Source organism: Marmota marmota, unplaced genomic scaffold, assembly GCF_001458135.2.
Source record: "Marmota marmota marmota unplaced genomic scaffold, marMar, whole genome shotgun sequence".
NCBI classification, from domain to species: domain Eukaryota; kingdom Metazoa; phylum Chordata; class Mammalia; order Rodentia; family Sciuridae; genus Marmota; species Marmota marmota.
Genome location: NW_025999895.1, coordinates 4271540 through 4291525, shown reverse-complemented (window position 1 = coordinate 4291525; position 19986 = coordinate 4271540). Strand labels below are relative to the sequence as shown.

Sequence of the window (19986 nt, the reverse complement as noted above, 5' to 3'; positions counted from 1 at the left end):
TGGACCCAGGAGTCTTGTACCACTGCATCACACCCCAGTCGTTTTAAAAACTGACATTTTGAGGCTGGGCAACTCTTAACAGTCCTAAAAGCATCTTTTCTTCTAGATCCCAAAGGATGAGCATATTCTTCGGTTCCTACGCGCTCGGGATTTTAACATCGACAAGGCCAGAGAGATCATGTGTCAATCTTTAACATGGCGGAAGCAGCACCAGGTGGACTACATCCTGGACACCTGGACCCCACCCCAGGTGCTTCAGGATTACTACGCGGGAGGATGGCACCATCACGACAAAGGTGGGTGGCACTGCGCCTCCCCGTCTGTTGCCATCTTGTCTCCCCGTGGGGCATCCGGGAGCTCCGCAGAGAGCCAGGGGCCTGCAAGGCATCGCCCTCCTCTCCCGGGACCTGGAAGCGCTCTCCAGTGTGAGCCAGCTGGTGAGACCCTCCAGCACACTCCTGTCCCACCTGGGCAGCTGAAGGAGGGCAGTGGCTTTGGCTCCTTCCTGGAGTTGCCCTGGGACAGCGACTTTACTTCCTTTCTCAGCTCTGTGGAGTCTGTTTTGACATATTAAAAACTCAAACGTTGGGCTCAGGCTGTGGCTCAGTGGTGAAGTGCCTGCCTCACACGTGTGAGGCACTGGGTTGATCCTCAGCCCCATGTAAAAATAAGAAAATGTAAAAAGATATCGTGACCATCGACAAGAAAAATATTTTAAAAAGCCCCAAAACTTAAATGTTGGTGACAGAGTGACTTCAGCAGCACTGTGCTAATAAAAGGGATTTAATGACTTACGCCTTCCAGTAGCTGTGACATGCCCAGCCAGGCCTCCATATCAGATAGCAGAGAACTGCGGTTTCTCTCAGGAGCAAGTAGACCAGGGACACAACACTCAAAGTGGGGGTGGCCATCCCTTTGCCTACTGGCCCCCGCGGGAGTGCCGGCCTTGTCTTACGATGCTCTTTCCTCCTGGGCTGCAGGTTGGTGGTTGGACAGAATTGAATCACAGTCATTGGAGGGGGGCTGCAGGGATTGCTGTGGAACTGGCTTCCTCTTCTGTCTCTGAACAAGTCCTTTCAGAACTATAATACTCCAGTCTGTCTTGTTTTTCTAATTGGCTATTTATTTACTAGTATTAGGGATTGAACCCAGTGGCTTTTCCACTGAGCCACATCTTCAGCCCTTTTTATTTTATCCCTCACTAACCTGCTAAGGCCAGCCTCAAACTTGTGATCTTCCTGCCTCAACCTCCCAAGTCACTGGTGTGCCACTGCACCCAAATTGTTTTTCTTCAAAGTAACTGTAGCTTTATTGGTTGTAACTGGAAACATTTGTATTTATTTCTCTACATGACTGGAACCTTAAAAGGTTAAAAAGTTTTGTAGTAAGACACGGACAGATGTGTCCCATATAAATGTTGGAAGAGGGACCCAGGTATGATGGGACGCACCTGTGATCCCAGCTGCTCCGCAGACTGAGGCAGAAGGATTGCAAGTTCAAGGCCTGACTCACTGACTTAGCAAGATTGCTGCAAAAGAAAAGAAAAAAGAAAGGGCTGTGGCTGCAACTCAGCGACAGAACGCTGGCTTCAGTCCTCCAGCACCACCTGAAAAAAATGTTGGTACAAACTTTTTGTAAACTTGCTTTTCTACAAGATTTGGGGTCACAGAAAACTTCTTGGCTTAGTAAACAGATGTGGAACCAGCTGTTCCCTAAAGGCGAGGTCAGCCTCGGGAGGACCCATGGCAGACGCTGCCTCCCTGCAGGACGATCCTGCTGCTCTCCTTTCAACCACAGGGTGGCAATCTGAGAGGTGCCGGCCGCTGCATACACTCTGGCCCTGGGATCATCTTCCCCTGTGTGGCTGGCTGGCGATGACAGGGTTGTGGGATGAGTTAGGTTCCTCTCAGGCTCCCTCCGTTAGATCTGTAGGTTACGGAGACAGAGCCAGCGGGTACTGATTGGTGTCCAGAATGTTCCCATTTTTCTTGGACTTCAGTGGAAATTGAGGAAGACTGACTTGTAAAAATCTTATTAATTTATTGGTAACGTATGAAATTAAAAAGGCTTATTTTTCTGAGAAAGAAAACTTGAACTGAATTCGTAGAAAAATCCTAGGCATTCGGAAGTCTCCTCTGGGCTCTTGCTAAGCCCTGTGTGCGAGTGAAGCAACCCAGCCTGACGGCTATCGCGCAGGACAGGCTGGGCTTGGGCTCGGCTCACCTCCCGGCAGCACCATCTCCAGACTCTGCTAAGCTGCACCATTATTTGGTTTTTTCTTTTGTGACTTTTGGGGGAAGTGTTGGATGCCAACCCCACCCCTGTCCCCACACTGAAGCCAGCTGCTGCTTAGCAGAGGGGAGAACTTGGGCCTGTCAGAACACTCCAGAGCACTCCTGCTTCCCAGGAGTCCTGTTTGCGGGGCTGGGGTGCAGCCCACAGCCTTGCTCCCAGTGGGTGCTCTTCAACTGCACCACCTCCAGCCTGGAGCCAGGGGTCCCGGGGGTGTCCTGTGCCCCACACAGGGACCCTCTGATTGCTTCCTCCCCTGCAGACGGACGGCCTCTCTACGTGCTCAGGCTGGGGCAGATGGACACCAAGGGCTTGGTACGAGCCCTGGGCGAGGAAGCCCTGCTGCGATACGTAAGTCCTGGCTGCTGCTGGCCTTGCCCTGCGTCCCATGCCGCGCCCCCTGCCCTTGCAGTTAGACAGGAGAGCCTGATGTATGCAGAGACCTCAGAGGAGGACACAATCGTCCTGCAGATGTTTTAACTGCGGGGTCCTCCGTGGAGTAGCCGGGTGTCTAGAGCAGCCAGACCCCCCCACACCCTGCTGCTGGCCTTCTGTGGGTTCCTGTCCGTGCCCCTGGCCATGGTCATCTGTGCGGTGCACAAGTACAGATACAGAGGGACTTCTTCCGAGGGAGCACTTGTCACCCCAACTTGAAGGGCTGTCCTGGGCTGCCTGGGGCTGTTCTGAGACCTCCTGTGGCATGGCGCACTGGACACGCCCAACTGCCTTTTTCCTGCTGTCCAATTCACCTGTTCTGAAGACCCATCCCAGAGTGGTGGCTCCCTGAGCCCAACCTGCGGTGACACGACTCTCCCTTCACCACAGAGGATGGCATCTGCTCTCTCCTGAGAGCCAGATGGTTGTCCTTGTCGGACCGTGCTCAGCCAGTACGACTGCCAGGATGCTCTGTGGGCACCCTGCCTGCTCCCCTGTGGTGTGCCCGGTGGGCGAGTCTTGACCTGCCCCGTCTCCATGCCCTCCGTGACAGGTTCTCTCCATAAACGAAGAGGGCCTGAGGCGCTGTGAAGAGAACACGAAGGTCTTCGGCCGGCCCATCAGGTGGGTGAGAGATGTGCGCTCTTCTTTGGGCTTATTGACAATGTGGATTCCATATTTCTAGTTGGTATTTAGGACCGAAGTCTGGGAGTTCACTGTTTTCCAAGGAGTTTCAAAACTAGAAAGTAATGAGAGGGACAGCTGCAGGCTTGGTGCTCCTTGCCCCCTAGGCCCGGCTGTCAGGGCATCCCAGCAGGCCCCATGGGTTGGCCTGGGCAGTGGGCCTTGAGGTCCTTGGGAGCCCAGGAGCATAGTTCCTTTGCTTCTTTGTTTCGACCCTCATTCTCCCAAACTCTGCTGTGTTCCTGAGCTGGCTTCCAGGCTTTGTCAAGTGGGGTGAAAGTGTGCAGGGACGCCAAGGTGGACACATGGACGGGTGGGGGTGGCTCTTCTAGAGTGTCTGTTCCCCGGGGCAGGGCTTGCAAGGGTGCGTGTTCACTGCTGCCTCTCAGCCCCTCAGAAGGCGCTGGACTCAGTGAACATTTGTTGTGGAATAGCTTATTGCAGTGCAAATGCCAAGTGCGGGTTACAGTGTCAGATGTGTGCCCTGGGGAAGAGGCACAGGGTGTCGGGATGGAGCTTTATGTCTTGCTTGCTAGTCACTGAGCATGTCTGAGAGAGGCTTTTATATGCTGTCAGCCATTCATTGATGGCTTTGATAGTTCAGGGTGGGTCCTACCACATTGAGCCTATGTGTTTTATGTAAGTAGATGTGAATAGAGTTCATAACACCATAATTCTTAAAACTGGTGTATAAGCCAGGCATGGTGGTGTGTGCCTGTAATCCCAGTGATGTGGGAGGCTGAGGTAGGAGGATTACAAGTTTGAGGCCAGCCTGGGCAACTCAGTGAGGCCCTGTCTCTAAATTTTTAAAAATTTTAAAGGGCTGGGGGTGTAGCTTAGCAGTAAAGCACCCCTGTAGTCAATGCCCGTGTTGCCTAAAAATGGAAAAACAAAACAAAAAAACCTGATGTATGTTTGGAAACGACTATAAAAAGACTGTTTTATAATATGGAAAGAAAAACATTGAATATAGGACCCAGTTTGCCAAGTATGCTGTCTATTGAATAAAACACATCTCTGCACCATCTGTAGTTCCTGGACCTGCCTGGTGGACCTGGAAGGGCTGAACATGCGCCACTTGTGGAGACCTGGCGTCAAAGCCCTGCTGCGAATCATCGAAGTGGTGGAGGCCAATTACCCAGAGACACTGGGCCGCCTTCTCATCCTCCGGGCACCCAGGGTCTTCCCTGTTCTCTGGACGCTGGTGGGTTTGTGTGATGTTCTGCAGTGACCGTTAGCCTTCTAGAAGGCAGATATTTGTGCACTCGCTGCATGTCTGTGTCCTGGAGTCTCAACTAGGTGGGAAAAAGCAAAGTAAGATGCAGAGTGAAACTCAGATGTTGTTAAAGGGGAGAAAAAGCAAAATGTTTCTGACTGTCCTAATGCTGTGCAGACGGACCTGACAGAGCCCCGTGTCAGACTTTTGCTCTTTGAAAACCAGACAGCAAATCAAACAGCCCGGCCTCTGGCTCCTCACAGGTCAGTCCATTCATTGATGACAACACCAGAAGGAAGTTCCTCATTTACGCAGGAAATGACTACCAGGGCCCCGGCGGCCTGCTGGACTACATCGACAGAGAGATCATTCCAGATTTCCTGAGCGGGGAGTGCATGGTACGTATGAGGAAAGAGGCACACATTTGTACTGAGGACGTTAGAAGAGTGGTATTGGTTTGCACAGATGACTTCAGAACCTTTAGTTTGGATTTCTTGATTTTTGCCTGTCACCTTTGACCTGAGGTTGAACTGAGGAGAGCCATTCAGATAATTGTTGGTAACACATTTCTTCACGTGAAATTCTAATGGGAATCTTTTAGAATCTATTGTAAGAATAGCTTGCTTTATTAACACAGCCGTGAGAGAATCAGATCTAGTAACTGTTTTAGTTTTTTAAAAAATACTATTACAGCATTGGTTCGGCCCGGGCACAGCAGCCGAGCAGCTCAGGAGGCTGAGGCAGGAGGATCACAAAGTCAAAGCCAGCCCCATCAACTTTGTGAGACCCTGTCTCAAAATAAAAAACTAAGCAAAATAAAAATTTTAAAAAGTGTCTGGAGGTGTAGCTCAGTGGTTAAGTATCCCTGGGTTTAATCCCCAGTATCAGAAAAGCAAACAGGGACTCGGGGCTGACAGCGTGGCTCCGGGCTGGAGCACTTGCCTAGCGTGCAGAAGAGCCTGGGTTTCATCCTCAGCACCACCAACAAAACAAGAGCAGTCAAAGCAACACTGAATCAGCTTTCAAGAGCGGTTCCTTGACAATTACGTAACCCAGGATAATACTTTCAAAGTGGAAAATGAAAGGAAGTGGTTCTCCTTTATGTAAGTTTGGGGTTTTAAGAAAATAAGGTGCTGGATAACCAGGAGCCAAAGGAGCAGGAATCTGGAGGCCTGGAGGCTGCAGTTGCCCAGGGGAGGCCTAAGAAGGCTGGGGCTGGAGGAACTCCGTGGGATTGGATCTGTGGGCTCCGTGGCTGCTGAAGTGAGCAAGGGATCGAGGCTGTCATCAGAGCAAGGATCTCTGGGCACCTTCACACTAAAGCTACCCCTTGAGATGTGCACACTCTGGGTTTGACTCCTTTAGCTAAGGAATTGAGCTGTTGAGGGATCCTTCTCAATGGTTAGAGGACTTTAGGAAACCCAAGAGTTTAGCTCTCAGCTCATCAGTTCCATTTTAAGGAAGCTGCAGGCACCATCACACCACAGTGCACAGAGCAAGTAAGTTGCAGGATGTGACTTAGCAGGTGCCCCTGAGATCAAACCATGGGGTCAGGTTTGTGGAAACCTACAAACTGCTTTCGTCATGAAAAGCTAACCATCTTGTAGCCAGGCATAGTGGTGTGCCCCTGTAATCCCAGAGACTTGGGAGGCTGAGGCAGGAGGATCTCAAGTTTGAGGCCAGCCTAAAATAAAAAACAAAAAGGGCACCATGCTGAAGCACCCTTGGGTTCAGTACCTGGTGCCCAAACCAAACAAAAACAGGTGGAGTCGGGTATCAGACTCTTGGCAGGTAGCACCTGCCTTTGTAGCCTGTCTATGCCTGACGCACTCACAAGTGCTGAGAGTCCATCTTATTGAGATGTCCATCTTTTGAGCCTTGTGGGACCCCACATGCCTCCTGGGCAGCCACTCAGCCTGGTGGTCGGAGGGGAGCGCTCCTGGGCCTAGAAGGTGTCTCACCACCGGTCACCTGGTGTTTTCTAACGTGCCATCCTTGCGGGGACAGTTCCACTTCGCACTGCGGGCCGAGGGTGTGAGCGTTTGCTCTGTGTGGTTGCCTCCTGGGCTGCTGTCGGGGAGTACTTGGATTTTATGAACTCTCAGGTGAAGCTGCTGTTCAAGGACTCATCAGTTGTCATTGTCAAATAGGACACTGTTGTTTCTTGCAAATTCAGGTTCTCCTTTAATAATATCGGGTGATGGTATAGACTGATCGTTTGACTTTGATTATACAGGAAGCTTTATTCGTTGGTAGTAATTGACTATAAATTTGATCATTTTGTTTTTTTCTTTTCTGTGGTGTTGGGGATTGAAGCGAGTCCTCATACGTGCTAGGCAGGTGCTCTATCAGTGACCTGCATAACCAGCTCCAGTTAAGACTTTATGTAAAAATAATGCCTGTAGTTCTTGGGAATAAAACTTTCTTAACATAATGTGTTTCCTTTGTAGTGCAATAGAAAGTCTTTTAAATCCTATAAAAACCAGCTGTAGTAATTGAGTCCAGTACCTCCTGCATATTAGCGTGAATTCTGTGGTAAACCGTCTTTAACTTGTTCGTGTTTACTCAGAGTGGAACACAGGACTGCAGTGGTTTTCCACAGTAGCTCACAGGCTGCACGGCCTGCCTCGGCCTTGCCAGGGCTCTGTCTAGATTCTTAGGAGGTCAGTGGGCGCGGACGGGGGCTCGGGCTGTGGGCTGTGGGCACAGCTCTCATGGCTGTGTTTACATTTCCAGTGTGAAGTGCCAGAGGGTGGACTGGTCCCCAAATCTCTGTATAGGACTGCGGAGGAGCTGGAAAATGAAGACCTGAAGCTCTGGACCGAGACCATCTACCAGTCTGCAAGTGTGTTCAAAGGAGCCCCTCACGAGGTACGCCTTCCCGGCCACCCCAGGGGCCGCCCCAGGCCTGCTGCCCGGTGCCCATCAGAAGAGCCGCTGGTCTTTCTGCTCTTGGGTCTTCAGGTCCCTGATGGTCTATGTTGGTAAATGACCACGTGGAAGAGCGGGTCTCTCACATGGAAAACCACTGTGTGGCCAAAGCCTTAAAGGGGGCCTGGTTTCTTGCCCTGTTTCGCTGGAGAGCCTTGACACGGACATGGGGAACAAGTTGGTCCTGTCGGAAGCCTGCTTTCACCCCTGAGCTGGCTACTCAGTGGTCACCTTGACCAGGCCTCCCTTGAGTGGTCAAGGGAAGAAACTCCACTTCGGTGGAGTTTCTTCAGAGCTTTGCCGGTTCCGTCAGTGCAGGGGGCTGAGGAGGGAGCAGTGGGCCTCTGTTTCCTCTTCTTGCTGTCACACTGGTGCAAAGGCCAGAGTGTCCCTGCATGAAGCCCCCACGTGTCTGTAACAGTGCAGGTGACCTGAGTGTGAGGGCCACTGGGCAAGGTCCTGGGTCCTGGGTCCTGGCTGGGTGGCAGCACTTTACACGAGGGGTGCTGGGTCAAGCTGACTGCTGTCTCTGCCCAGGGTGGTGGCCAGGAGCTGACCCCTTACTGCTTTTGCCATGGCAGCTCCCTGCTCAGCCACCTGCTGATCATTGTTGCTGATGTCTTCCCAGCAGCTGACCAGACGGACCCTGGTGGGTGGAAGATGAGGGAGGCTGTAGCCGTGATTTGAACGGCAGAGGAAGCCTGATGCGCCCCCTTTCACACTGTCCTGAGATGATTTGTATGGATCCCTATCTGAGGGTGCATGGCGCTGTGCTTGTCCCTGTTAGAAGTGGCCTCTGTTACCACACCTGCGCTCTGCTTTAGGAATGAGTGAGGCACAAGTCCAAGGCAGGACCACCCGGGGCGAAGCGGTGCGTCCTGTGCAGCAGGGAGGAGGGCGTGCTCCACAGGCCTGCTCCTTAGCCTCCAGAGGGGCCGTGCTGAGGGGCACAGCTGGCCTCCAGAGGGAGCCGCAGAGGCCAGTCCACGCAGAGCTCTGCCCAGCTGCTTTGGGTTCTCATGCCCCTCCCCCAGTAGTCTTTGAAACTGACGCTGACCTCTTTCTGCGGGGGAACTGTCACTGCAGGTTGAAGTCCGGGTTTTGGATGGCACTCGGATGGCACTGGGCACCCAAGGCCACCCCCACCCCTCACAGCTCATCTCTTCCTTCCAGCTTGTCTGGTGTAGCTGCACTCCTGTATGTGGCCTGTGCCCTCCAGGCCTCCCCTGCTCTTCTCCAGGGCTTGCTGCTCCCCAGCCCAAAGCAGCCCCGGCCCCCTGTGTCCAGTTCCCCGTCTTAGGTTGGAAAACCGACTTTCAGAAAGCTGTCTGCAGATGCCGTTGGGCATCTTTGGAGGGTACACGCAGGTCACAGAGGCACAGTGGCTCACACCTCCACGATGTGTAGCAGGAGCCTTTGGGGAAAGAAGAACGAGAGGGAAGGGGCCTTGGAGGGCTGAGTGACCTGGGTGAAGGCACCACCCCTGCCTGTCAGTCCTGCCCGTCCCTCATGCCCCTTCCTGGCTCACACCTCTGGGCCGGAAGGCCCCTGCAGGGCTTGTAAGCGCAGGCCTCACACGTGCGATTGAGTCACTCCCCCTCTTGTTTTCCAGATTCTCATTCAGATTGTGGATGCTGCTTCTGTGATCACTTGGGATTTTGACGTGTGCAAAGGCGACATTGTCTTTAATATCTATCACTCCAAGAGGTCTCCGCAGCCCCCCAAGAAGGACTCCCTAGGGGCCCACAGCATCACCTCTCCAGGCGGGAACAACGTGCAGCTCATCGACAAGGTCTGGCAGCTGGGCCGCGACTACAGCATGGTGGAGTCGCCCCTAATTTGCAAAGAAGGAGAAAGCGTGCAGGTAAAGTCACGTGTTCGTGACGCTCCATGGGGGCCTCCTCTTGACAGTGGATGTTCCTGCTTTGCCCCAGCCCAGGTGGCTCATGGAGGCTCTGCTGTTGGTGGAGGGCAGGGTGTGCCTAGCTGCCAGGCCAGAAAGATCCGGGTCTTGGGCCCTGAGCGGGAGCTCCCACCCAAGCAGCGTGCAGGCAGCCCAGGACTCCCCTGCACAGAAGGGCCGTCTGGCAGGAGAAAGTGTGTACACACACAGCTGGCCTTCAGATGACATGTGCTGGATGGAACTTGAGGGGTTGCCCTTGTCTTCGTCAGAGGAGAACCATAGAGAGGAGCAGAACTTAGAGAGCCACTTGCTGGTTTACATCCAGATGCTCTGTGGCTCACCTCAGCCTCTTGCCGCTTTCCCGTCTAGGCAGCCCTCCGGGTGCCTCTGGCCTTCCATAGTAGAGGTGTGATTTTGCAAGGTGACAGTTGGGAGGGGCGTTCCTGTGGCCTTCCCAGCTCTTGTTGGAGGCCTTGGGACAGGCCTGATCGTGGATGGAAGGATGTTGTCAAAGCCCTTCCTGATGGTGATCCAGATAGCAGGTCTCCAGTCCTGTCCAGATGGCCACTGACTGCTGTCGCGTCCCCATGAGGCTGGGAGACAGCGCCCCGGCACTCGGCAGCCCCACTGTGGGACCAGGCTTGTCAGGGAGTCCTCCTCATCCTGCTTCCCCCGCTGCTCCAGGGCTCTCATGTGACCAGGTGGCCAGGCTTCTACATCCTGCAGTGGAAGTTCCACAGCATGCCGGCGTGTGCGGCTACCAACCTGCCCCGGGTGGACGACGTGCTGGCCTCCCTGCAGGTGTCCTCACACAAGTGCAAAGTGATGTACTACACAGAAGTGATCGGCTCCGAGGACTTCAGGTCTGGGCTCCCTCCCCACACAGGCGTCCTTGAGGGTGAGGGTGCTCAGCAGAGGCCCCAGAGCCAGCTGTGTGCAGCAGGGATGGTGGGTCCGGGCTTCCCGGGCAGCGCTGGGCCCCTTCCTTGGCTCTGACTGCACAGCTGTGGCGAGGGGTGTCAGAGCAGCAGCACAGCCTTTGCCTGTGCGTCGTGTCAGCTGTGTGTAGGCTGGGGGAAGCTGTCCCTGGATGGGACACTCGTGGCCCATTCCCCCTGACTGGGCGGGGGTGGCATAGAGGGGGCAGAGAGCAGGATGGGTGGGAAGCCCGCAGCAGTGTGGACAGCGGGCGCCTGTGGCTGGGTCCTCACACCTCTTCTCCTCCCTGCATCTGCAGAGGCTCGATGACCAGCCTGGAGTCCAGCCACAGTGGCTTTTCCCAGCTGAGCGCCGCCACCACCACCTCCAGCCAGTCTCACTCCAGCTCCATGATTTCCAGGTAGTGCCGCGAAGCCTGTGTCCACTGTGTGGAGGGGATGGCCGCGCCTCGACAGCCAACTGTGCCGGCCGCCCACCGACGTTGAGCAGCCTCCTCTCGCCCTCTAGGTAGCTCTAGCCATCCAGATGGTAAACTAGCCACGCCGTCCCAGAACTGTCGACAGGTAGTCTTAACTCTGACCCTGACCTTAACTCGGTAGCCATAGATTTTATACACAGCGTGCACAAAATCAAACCAGAGCGCAAGGGCTCTCTCGAAAGAAAAATGGTTTATATTGCCAGTTAAGAGATTGACTTCGTCTCAAATATTGATGCAAAAAATTTTTCCAACAAGCTCCACCTTGTCCATTAGTGAATGACTTCCCATGACGTCTTCAGAGCCAAGCCCACCTTCTCCCAGGGAACAGAAGCCCCCAGCTGCTTGCCCTAAGCTGCACCGCGGTCCTTGTGGCTCCCTGTTAGTCGAGATGGTCGGTGGATCCGGTGGAAGCCCCCGAGTCCTTTCCTCTGGAAGACTCGGGCAGTCTGTAGCAGCACCTAGTCCTAGGGCCGACCTGCTGCTGTTCCTGAGTGGGGCTGGTGGCTCAGGAAGGGTTCTTGGGGGCGCCCGCAACTCCGGGAAAATGCCACCATCATTAAACATTGCTTTCTCTCTCCTCCTTTTCAAATCTTTCGATATTTTTCAGAGTAGAATTTTTCTGTGAACTTGGGTGGAGGTGTTCTCCCTTTTCCCTCTGGGTGCCTCTCTTCCCACTGCAGGGAGGGTGCTCTGGGCTCAGTGCCACCCCTCCCGCGTACTCTAGCAGCTCGCTGTGCTCGGCCACTTCTGCTCCGGCCATTCTTTAGAGGGTGTTCTGGAAACAGCCATGTTTGCTGTTTGGAAGCTGTGGCAGTGAGTGTTAGCTGCCAGCAGGGTCACTTAAGGAGGGCATGGGGCTGTAGGAGCCCTTTGCGTTTGTAAGTGGAAACTGGATGCATGTGCAGGTGCTTGTGGGTGCGCGCAGCAGCCGGGTGATGGTGCAGGTGGACAGCTGGAAGCTCAGTTTGAGTCGCAAAGGAGTCCTCGGGAGCAAATCCGAGTATGAGATCGGTTTGCTTTTTACATTTTCTTTTTGATTTCCAACTACCAAGCCTCTTTGCCCTCTTCCCGCCCTTCACCAATTTTTAATGAGAAAGGCACGTTATTTATGAATCTGTCCAGGAGTCACATAGGGTTGGTTGTGTGATAAAGACGTGCAATGTGTGTTTTGTGTGGCAGGGGTTTTTAAAATGTGCACCACGCCACACAGCCTTCACAGTCCTAGATCACGGTGCTCTGACTCAGCCTGGGCATTGGGTGAGCGGCCATGTGACCAGAGAGCTGTGTGGAGGCCAAGTGTGCACCCCATGAGTAGGTCGGGTGAGCCTGGGAGAAACTGACTGCCCCGCTCCTGGCCAGAGGAGGCCTCTGGCTCCTGTGCCTGTGCACCTTGAGGCACACGCGGACCCCCCGGGTCCCGCCTGCCCTTGCCCTATAAGGCAGCTCGCTGACACCGAAACCTCGTTCCCAGAGCATGGCAGGGCTGGCCAGCACATCTGCGCTGTCAGAGCTTCCCATCTCCAGTTACAAGGACCTGAGGATGGTCCCTCTTCTCTCTCTTCCTGTCTCTCTCTCCCTGTCTCTCCTGTCTCTGTCTGTCTCTCTGTCTCAGATGGCGATTTTGCTGACAGCTGCCAAGAAAATGCTTCACTCACCCGTCCACACGTGCCCAGAGGTGTTTCTAGAGCATTTGACTTGCAGCCATGCCCCACCCCAGGCTGAAGACGCGTTCCTTTTAGTTGGTTCAGAAGTGGCACTCTTTTATCCCCAGAGAGCTGACTGTGTCTCTGAGACTTGAGAGCAGCATAGGACTGCACAGTGCCCGTGGCCCCCGGGAGCGTGGTGGCCCTCGGGAGTGTGGGGCCCCTCGTCTTGTGAGGGATTGGGCACAGGGTTCCCTGTGCAGCTGCGCATCTCTTGACGTCTCATGCCCTGCCGCTCTTGAAATGCTGCTGTCGTCTCCCTTTTACGCTCCAATGATTCTGTTGGTTCTCCCTTCTATTACTAGTGTCTTAACTCACTTTCCTAGATTCATTATTTGCATATCAGAATTCCCTAAATGTTTTGTAAACATATTACCTCACTCTTGGTAATACAATACTGATAGTCTTTAAAAGATTTTTTTATTGTTACCAATAATAAATGTGAACTGTTTAAGAAAAGAGTGTCTTTCTTATTGTCAAAGAGTCTCCGTGTCTCTCTCTCTCTCTCTATTTTGGTACTGGGGATTGAACACAGGCCAGCCCTTTATATTTTTCACTTTGAGACAAAAGACAGTCTCACTAAGTTGTTCAGGTGCTTAGGACCTTACTGAGTTGCTGAGACTGGCCCCTAACCTGCGGTCCTCCTGCCTTAGCCTCCCGAGTCACTGGGATTGCAGGTTGGCCCCACCACACCTGGCTTCAGAGTCCCTCCTGAGTGTGAAATTCACTGGAGACTGCAGAGCTGAGGGAAGGTGCAGAGCCGAGGGAAGGTGCAGAGCCAAGGGAAGGAGAGGCTTTCCAAGGCCAGAGGACCAGTGCTCCGAAGTTCAAGGAAATGCTTACCTTGGCAGGACTGTGTCAGGGGAGAGCGGAGCTGAGCCAGTGCCCCTGTGAGTCGTGAAGAGAGACCCAGTGGTGGCGATCCTGTGTCTGGAAGAAGTCATGCTGTGTCTCTTCTGTGGCCGTCATGGTGTGCTTGATGGGGTGTTTCCTTATGAAGCAGGTGTCTCGGGAAATGGAGCAGGCAGGCATGGCCTGCCGAAGGCTGGGTTGCCTCATCCCAGCTCCCCTGCCATCAGTGGATCTGTAGGGACAGCGGAGCCCAGGCTGCGGAGTGGGCTCTTACCCTGTGCAGTACAGGGCAGGCTGGGAAGACCATGGCTGGCTTGCTAGGGCCCAGAATCCAGGGGTTATTCCTTCTCCTCGCTAGGGTCGGTCCTGGGGATCCGCCAAGGTGTCCGGCCATCATGTGGGGTGGGAAGCCTGGGCATGTGCTGCAGCCTGGATGACAAGTGTGTCCACAGGCAGCTGGACTAGGTAATTTCCTAGCCCGAGTGGCACCCACACCACTCGCTGGTGTGGATGGAAGGCTTTTATGGAATTCTGCGTGTTCCTATGCCGATGAGTCAGACCAGCTTCCCGATGGCCTTTGGCTTGCTGGTCTGGTACTCGATGAGAGCCAGAAGCAGTATGGAAACCAGCCAGTCGGGGTTATCTCAGCCATCCCTTGACTGTCTTCAGAAAGTGCCCCTGGAAGGGAGTGTCCTGCACAGTGCTCCTCGCCATCCACCTTGGAGGACGGAACCGCGGCGTGCCAGATCCCTGTAGGAGCACAGGCTGGCCTTAGGCTGTAGCAAACCAGCCAGCATTGCCTTTGAAGTTAGGGCTAGGGAAGCCGGATTCTGGGAAGATAGTGGTGGCATCCCCGCAGCCACACAACTAGGCTACAGAACCTAAAACCACGGGTAAGCTGAACTGTATGCTTTAAAGTCGCAAGAACAGCCACGCTTGTTGTATGAACAAGAAGGACATCCAGTGGACATCGTTTATGATAAAGCCAGGTGATAGGTGCCTCTTGGGAGACAAGCATAGGTCAAACCACCAAGAGCCATAAGATGCATGTGACCCGCAGGTTCTCAGTGTTGGAAGGGAGGCAGGGGTTGAGAGCAGCAAAACAGGCTGGGCTGGCCACTCTCCTGTAACCCCCATGGCTGACCAGCGCAGAGCTCTATGGACAGGTCTAGGAGAAGCAGAATGGGCCCTTAGGACCCTAAACTGACTGCCAGGACTCCCTCCTAGAAAGGTCCCTGCCGCAGTCTGGCTGGGCACAAAATCACGAGCCACCACACAGCTTGTAGATTCAAACAGCAACTCTTTATTCCCGAACTCACACCAGCACTCTACAATCACGTTCTGGGGAAATCCACGTTCTCTGCCCAAATCCACCCCCACTGGGCTTCTGTCTCCCAAAAAATACTGTCTGAATCCCGTGAGAACTCAAGGGGAACTCAGGCAGCAGGATACGCCCTATTCCCAGCAGGAATAACCTTAAACCTGGAACCACCCTAAACCCGGATTGTCCTAAACCGGGAACGCCCTAAACCCGGATCCGCCCTGGTCCTTGAGCAAGGTCACCTTAAATGCAATGTCACTGCAAAATGTCCTATTTCCACGAGTCCTTCCACTAAGCAACATGGGGTACGCTGGCAAGGAAATTGTCGTACCTACTTGGCTAATGGCTCCCAGCAGGTCCCCTGCTGAGGAATATAGATTCAGAGGAGGGGCGAGCCCAGGTGGGTGCAGGACCCCTGAGAGCAGGTGCACATGTGTCTCAGACCCCACCAAAGATACAGAAGAGGGAGCTCTGAGCTAGAGACCACCTTCTTCTGAAAGCTGGAAACATTTTCACAGGAAAATGAGCATCCAAAGGTCTGGACATCGAGGCCAGGCGAAGCCAAGAGGCACCGCAGGACACCTCAGTGGGGGACGTGCGCCTGCCAATGGGTGATGGCCCAGCATTAAGACTCAAATTTTAAAATGTGAACTAACTGACATGAAGGAGATGACAGGAGACGCAGAAAACACATGAGAATTAGAAAAACTCGGAAATGAGCTGGCACAATAAAATATCATGAATGAAAAAAATTCAGAAATGTGAGACAGCAAAACCCAGCAGAGTATGGTTTTACCATCGGGAGGAAAGGAGCAGATGGAAAGACTTAGAAAGTGGCACGTGGAAGATAAGCCAAGATCAAACCTGGGTGACACGGGAAGAGTGAGACCCAAGAAGGACCAAAATCAGGAAATATTTTCGTAGACAGGCTGAGTATTTTTTGGTACTGGATCCACACCCCTGGCCTTGCCCCTGCCTTTTTTTTTTTTTTTTTTTTGAGTCAGGTCCTCCCCAAGTTCCTGAGGTTGGCTTAGAGCCCGCCATTCTCCTGCCGCTGGCTCCCTAGTGCTGGGATTACATGTGTGCACCATGGTGCCCGCTGGATGTTTTTAAAGACTCACCCTTGGGGCATTTAGGGAGGGAGATCGGGTTTTTTGAGGACTGAGCTTTAGGCCAGAAGCAAAAGGAATAATTATGACTCTTCAAGGGAAGAGTGAGCCGAGGGATTTTTGTCCAATAAACGGACTGAAGTTAGGAGCCTTGGTGCATCTGCCAGGTTGTGTGGGAGAGCGTGTCCTCAGTAACGCCTTCCTTGGGGCTCTAGAGAAGAGGCTACAGACAGCCTGTGTGAGTGCACGGGGCTGGTGTCAGGCTGGGAAGGAGGACAGGGTGCCAGGCGGCAGGTGTCCTACTATTGCTTTTTAGAGTAGAGGGAGCATAGGCAAACATTGTTAAGTTTTTAGTGTTTTTTTTTTTTTTTCTCTTTTGGACCAGGGATTGAACCCAAGACAATCATTAACCATTGAGCCACATGCCCAGCCCTTTTTATATATTATTTAGGGACAGGGTCTCACTACGCTGCTCAGGGCCTCACCAAGGTGCTGAGGCTGGCTTTGAACTCCTGATTCTCCTACCCCAGCCTCCTGAGCTGCTGGGGTCACAGACATGAGCCACTGTGAAGTTTTTAATGATTATATCAGCAGCTTTATTAATACTGTCATTGGGCCAGGCCTTATGGCACCCATCTGTCATCCCAGGGACTGGAATCTCAGCAACTTAGCCAGACCCCATCTCAAAATAGAAATTTTTAAAAGAGTTGGAGATGTAGCTCAGAGGTAGAACCCTCCTGGCCACCCCTAGTACTGCAGTGATAATGTTGTCATTGGGGGAGTGTTGATGTGACCATTATGGACGTTCTGGCTCCAGGGTCGTCCTTTCCCATATCCAGGCCTCTCTGTGGAAGACCCCCTGGGACAGAGGCTGCCAGCTCTGTCTCCACCCTGAACTGGAAGGTTCCTGGGCGGTCCTGGGCTGCCCCAGGAACCACCAGGCTAACTGCCCTTTTCTAGAGGAGCACATTCGGGTGATAATAGCTTTAACACAAGGAGGTGACAGTAGCCGGGACAGCAGTTCCATCTTCCATCTGGGGATTGAGCTGTGGTGTGGCAAGGGGCATGTGGCAGTCCTAACTAATGCAGCATCTTTTTGGCTTGTGGGGTTTCTTTATTTTAGGATATAAAGGTTTATTGTTTTTTTTTGTGTGTTTAGTCAGGACTTTACGTCGGTCAGTTCACCTGGAAGGAAAGTCAACAGTAGTTCTTTAACTGGAGACTCAGGTTTTCTTCTGATCAAGTCCTGGGACAGGGACAGCTGTGACCTGTGTGCAGGCACCGAGTTCTAGGGCTGCGTCTGCAGGAGCTCAAGTCTGACCCACATCCTATGGCCTTGCAGGGACAGCAAAGCAGGGCACTCAACGGCAGAGAGGGCAGCAGAGGCCCAAGCCGGCCCTAGACCTGCTCATGCCCTGGGGCTCTGGCTGCCTCAGTTCAGCCTGGCTTCTGCAGTGGCTCTGCCCTTACCTTTGGGCTTAAGACCCAGTCCCCAGGACCTAGTTTTAACAGGGACATGGAAACTCTCGGGAGCCCTTCCTGGGTCCCTATGCTAGCCCCTGCTACTCGCTGTCCATGAGAGACGCGAAGGACAGGAAAAGCTGTTGCTGGGCGCGCTGGGCTCTTCTGGAGAAGCAGCAAGGGAGAGTCCTAGCTCAGCCCTGATGGACAGAGCAGCTGCCGAGAAGGCCCTGGCTCCATCCACTCCCCTGAGGGCACGTTGCGCCCAGAGCTGGAAGCGAGGCCCTACTGGGGCTGCTGAGCTCTTCCCCTTCCCCTTCCACGGCCAGCCTACACCATAATCGGAGGGACTCCGTGCTGCAGTTGGGGGAGACAAGCCACAGTCCAGAGGGGGCCTAGGAAGGGGGACCTGGCTCTGCCAGGGTGCTCCTCCCCTGGCACCAGCTTGGCCTCATGTCACCTGGCCAAAGCCCGGGGGTGGGACGACGGGGGCTTTGCTCCCTGGGCTCTGCCTGGGCCAGAGCCGTGGAGGAGCATCAGCTGCCGTGCCTGCAGAAATCCCCCCGAGGTTCATGCCTTGGCCTGGCTCGGCAACAGGGTTTCCAGGCGTTTGGTCAGACATGATTCTCCGTGTGCCATAGTTTTAGATCCAGAATATCCCCCGAAGGCCATGTGTTGAAGGCTTGTTTTTGGGGTGGCACTGTTGGGAGATGGTGGAACCTTTAGGAGCTGGGCCCTCGTGGGAGGTCTTCAGGTCATTGGGGTGCCCTTGGGGGGACAGTGGCCCTGCACTCTCTTCACTGTTTTGCTTCCTGCCAGGAGGAGAGAGGTTGTGCACCATGGCCCTCCGCATGAAGGGGCCTCGGCACAGGCCCAAAAGCAGAGGGGTCAGCTGATCGTGGCCCCCCCAAAGCCATGAGCCAGAATGTGGCCTCTAGTTGGCTCTCGGATCTGTCACTTTGGTGCCCAGCGCTGTCAAGGCAGATGTCTCTGGGTGAGTTCAGCCTCTGGTTGGTAGGTGGCGTGAAGCAGGCTCCTGATGAGGGTGGACCTCATCCACCAAGGGCCTGACAAGCAGAAAGGCTGACCCTCCCCAGAGGAAGAGGCTTCTCCCACCTGCCCCCTTAGAACAGGGCACAAATAGGACAGCAAAGGCACAACTGCCCCGCAGGGCACTTGAGCACAGCCCTGGGCCCTGGACCAGCAGGGCCATGCCCGCCCCTGTGCCAAGCCGGCTGGGAGACCGGCACCAGGGGGCGCCTAAACAGGGGGGTTTGGCGCCTCAAGGCAAAGCTCATGCATTTCTTCCCTCTTCAGGAGAGGACACGAGATGACCGCAGGGCATGAGACTAACATGTCCTGCAGCTCAGGAGCCCTGGAAATGACCGGGCAGAATGCTGGTTGGGGTGAGCGCCAGATCGGGAGCCAGGGGGTGTGGCGGGAGACAGAGGGCCGGCAGGGCAGCACCAGGCTTTCCCGCGCCTTTCTATTCTCTCCCCCAGGCTGGCCTTCTGTGACCGTCACCCACCACCCCCTGTGGAGGGCAGGCCTCACCAGGCTGGGACATCTGCCTTGTGTGGGGATTCGCCTCTGTCTAGGGCCCACCCAGGAAGGACGCACAGAGACCTAGGAAGTGGCAGGCTCTGGCCCAAGGGCTCGACCAGGATCTGACCTCGTGCTTTCTGGGGCTCTTGGCCTTGCCAGACCCCTTCTTCCGTCAAAGCTCCTTGGAAAGCGCGTTACACGACTGTGCAACGGACACATGCAGTGTACCCTCGACCCACAAGACGCTCACACCAGCAGGACTCACCTCCCCTGATTTTACAGAAAATTAAAACAAGGGTTTTAACAGAATCCGAGCCCGATGAGGAGGCAGCGCTGCTCCTGAAGGCTGGGAAGGAAGACCCAGCACCCACAGCCGTCCCCAGAGGGGAGGGAGGGGCTGGCTGGCTTTGCAGTGGCAGGTGTCCTGGAGCCTGTGGAGCCCCTGGTGCGAGACTAACCAGGCCTCCCTGCACCCACCCCAGACTCCAGTCTTGGGGAAAGACGAGGCGAAGGGCCTCTCCATGAGGGAAGGTGTGTGGGCACTGGATCTGTGCCCATTCTGCCCACCAGGACGGGCATGGAGCTCAGGGCCTGCGTGGTCCTATAGAGGGTCTGCACCCAAACTGCCTTTGGAAACTGGGTATACAGGGGAGGCTGTAGGAGAGGAGGGGGTTCCTGACGTCAGGGTGGGCAGCTAGCCAGCAGCTCAGGTTCCTGGGGAGTCCTACCTTCTGCTGAGTCCTCATCCCAAAGCCCTCATGCTGCTTGCTCCCTCTTGGGACATGCAGCCTCCAGCCCAACCAAAGCATTGAGGGACACCAGGACTGACTGCTTCTAGAAGGCTCTCAGCTGAATGGGAGGAGCCTCTGAAGACCTGTACGAGTTGGCCTAGCCCTTGACATGGCACCATGGTGTGTTTGGAAGGGGCTGGTGGCTGCAGGGCATCAGGCCACAGTCCCATCCTGAACACCCATATTCTCTGTCCTGGAGTTGGGGCTGGCAAAGGGGTCACTACAATCTGAGGTGCCTGGGAATAGGCTCAGGCCACACAGGTCCTAGCCACCTGTTGCCCCGTGGCTCTCCCCAGCCCCTTGTGCCTCTCCTTGGTGACCCCTTC

At 54.4% G+C, this 19986-nt stretch overlaps 1 protein-coding gene and 1 long non-coding RNA gene across 7 annotated transcripts in view; both read left to right on the top strand.

Annotated features, from left to right (window-relative positions):
* Sec14l1 (SEC14 like lipid binding 1) overlaps positions 1–13490 on the top strand; it is a 45860-nt gene extending 32370 nt beyond the window's left edge. For 4 of the 5 annotated variants that reach the window (XM_015504134.2, XM_048797781.1, XM_048797789.1 and 1 more), the window contains 10 exons: positions 107–296; positions 2555–2643; positions 3281–3351; positions 4444–4615; positions 4891–5025; positions 7364–7498; positions 9171–9422; positions 10146–10324; positions 10699–10800; positions 13433–13490. In XM_015504134.2, coding sequence (XP_015359620.2) covers positions 107–296; positions 2555–2643; positions 3281–3351; positions 4444–4615; positions 4891–5025; positions 7364–7498; positions 9171–9422; positions 10146–10324; positions 10699–10800; positions 13433–13475 — 1368 coding nt within the window. In that variant the 3' untranslated portion in view covers positions 13476–13490. Of the gene's footprint in view, positions 1–106; positions 297–2554; positions 2644–3280; positions 3352–4443; positions 4616–4890; positions 5026–7363; positions 7499–9170; positions 9423–10145; positions 10325–10698; positions 10801–12490; positions 13041–13432 lie in introns of those variants that run through there. The other variant, XM_048797782.1, reaches the window with a different exon arrangement.
* Positions 13491–15771: 2281 nt separating this feature from the next.
* Positions 15772–19178, top strand: LOC125614952. Of its 2 annotated transcripts, XR_007345526.1 has the most exons (3): positions 15772–18318; positions 18642–18730; positions 18827–19178. It is a non-coding gene; the product is annotated as an uncharacterized LOC125614952 (long non-coding RNA). The 2 variants fall into 2 exon arrangements; XR_007345524.1 differs by having other exon boundaries at positions 18642–19178.
* Positions 19179–19986: the final 808 nt, after the last annotated feature.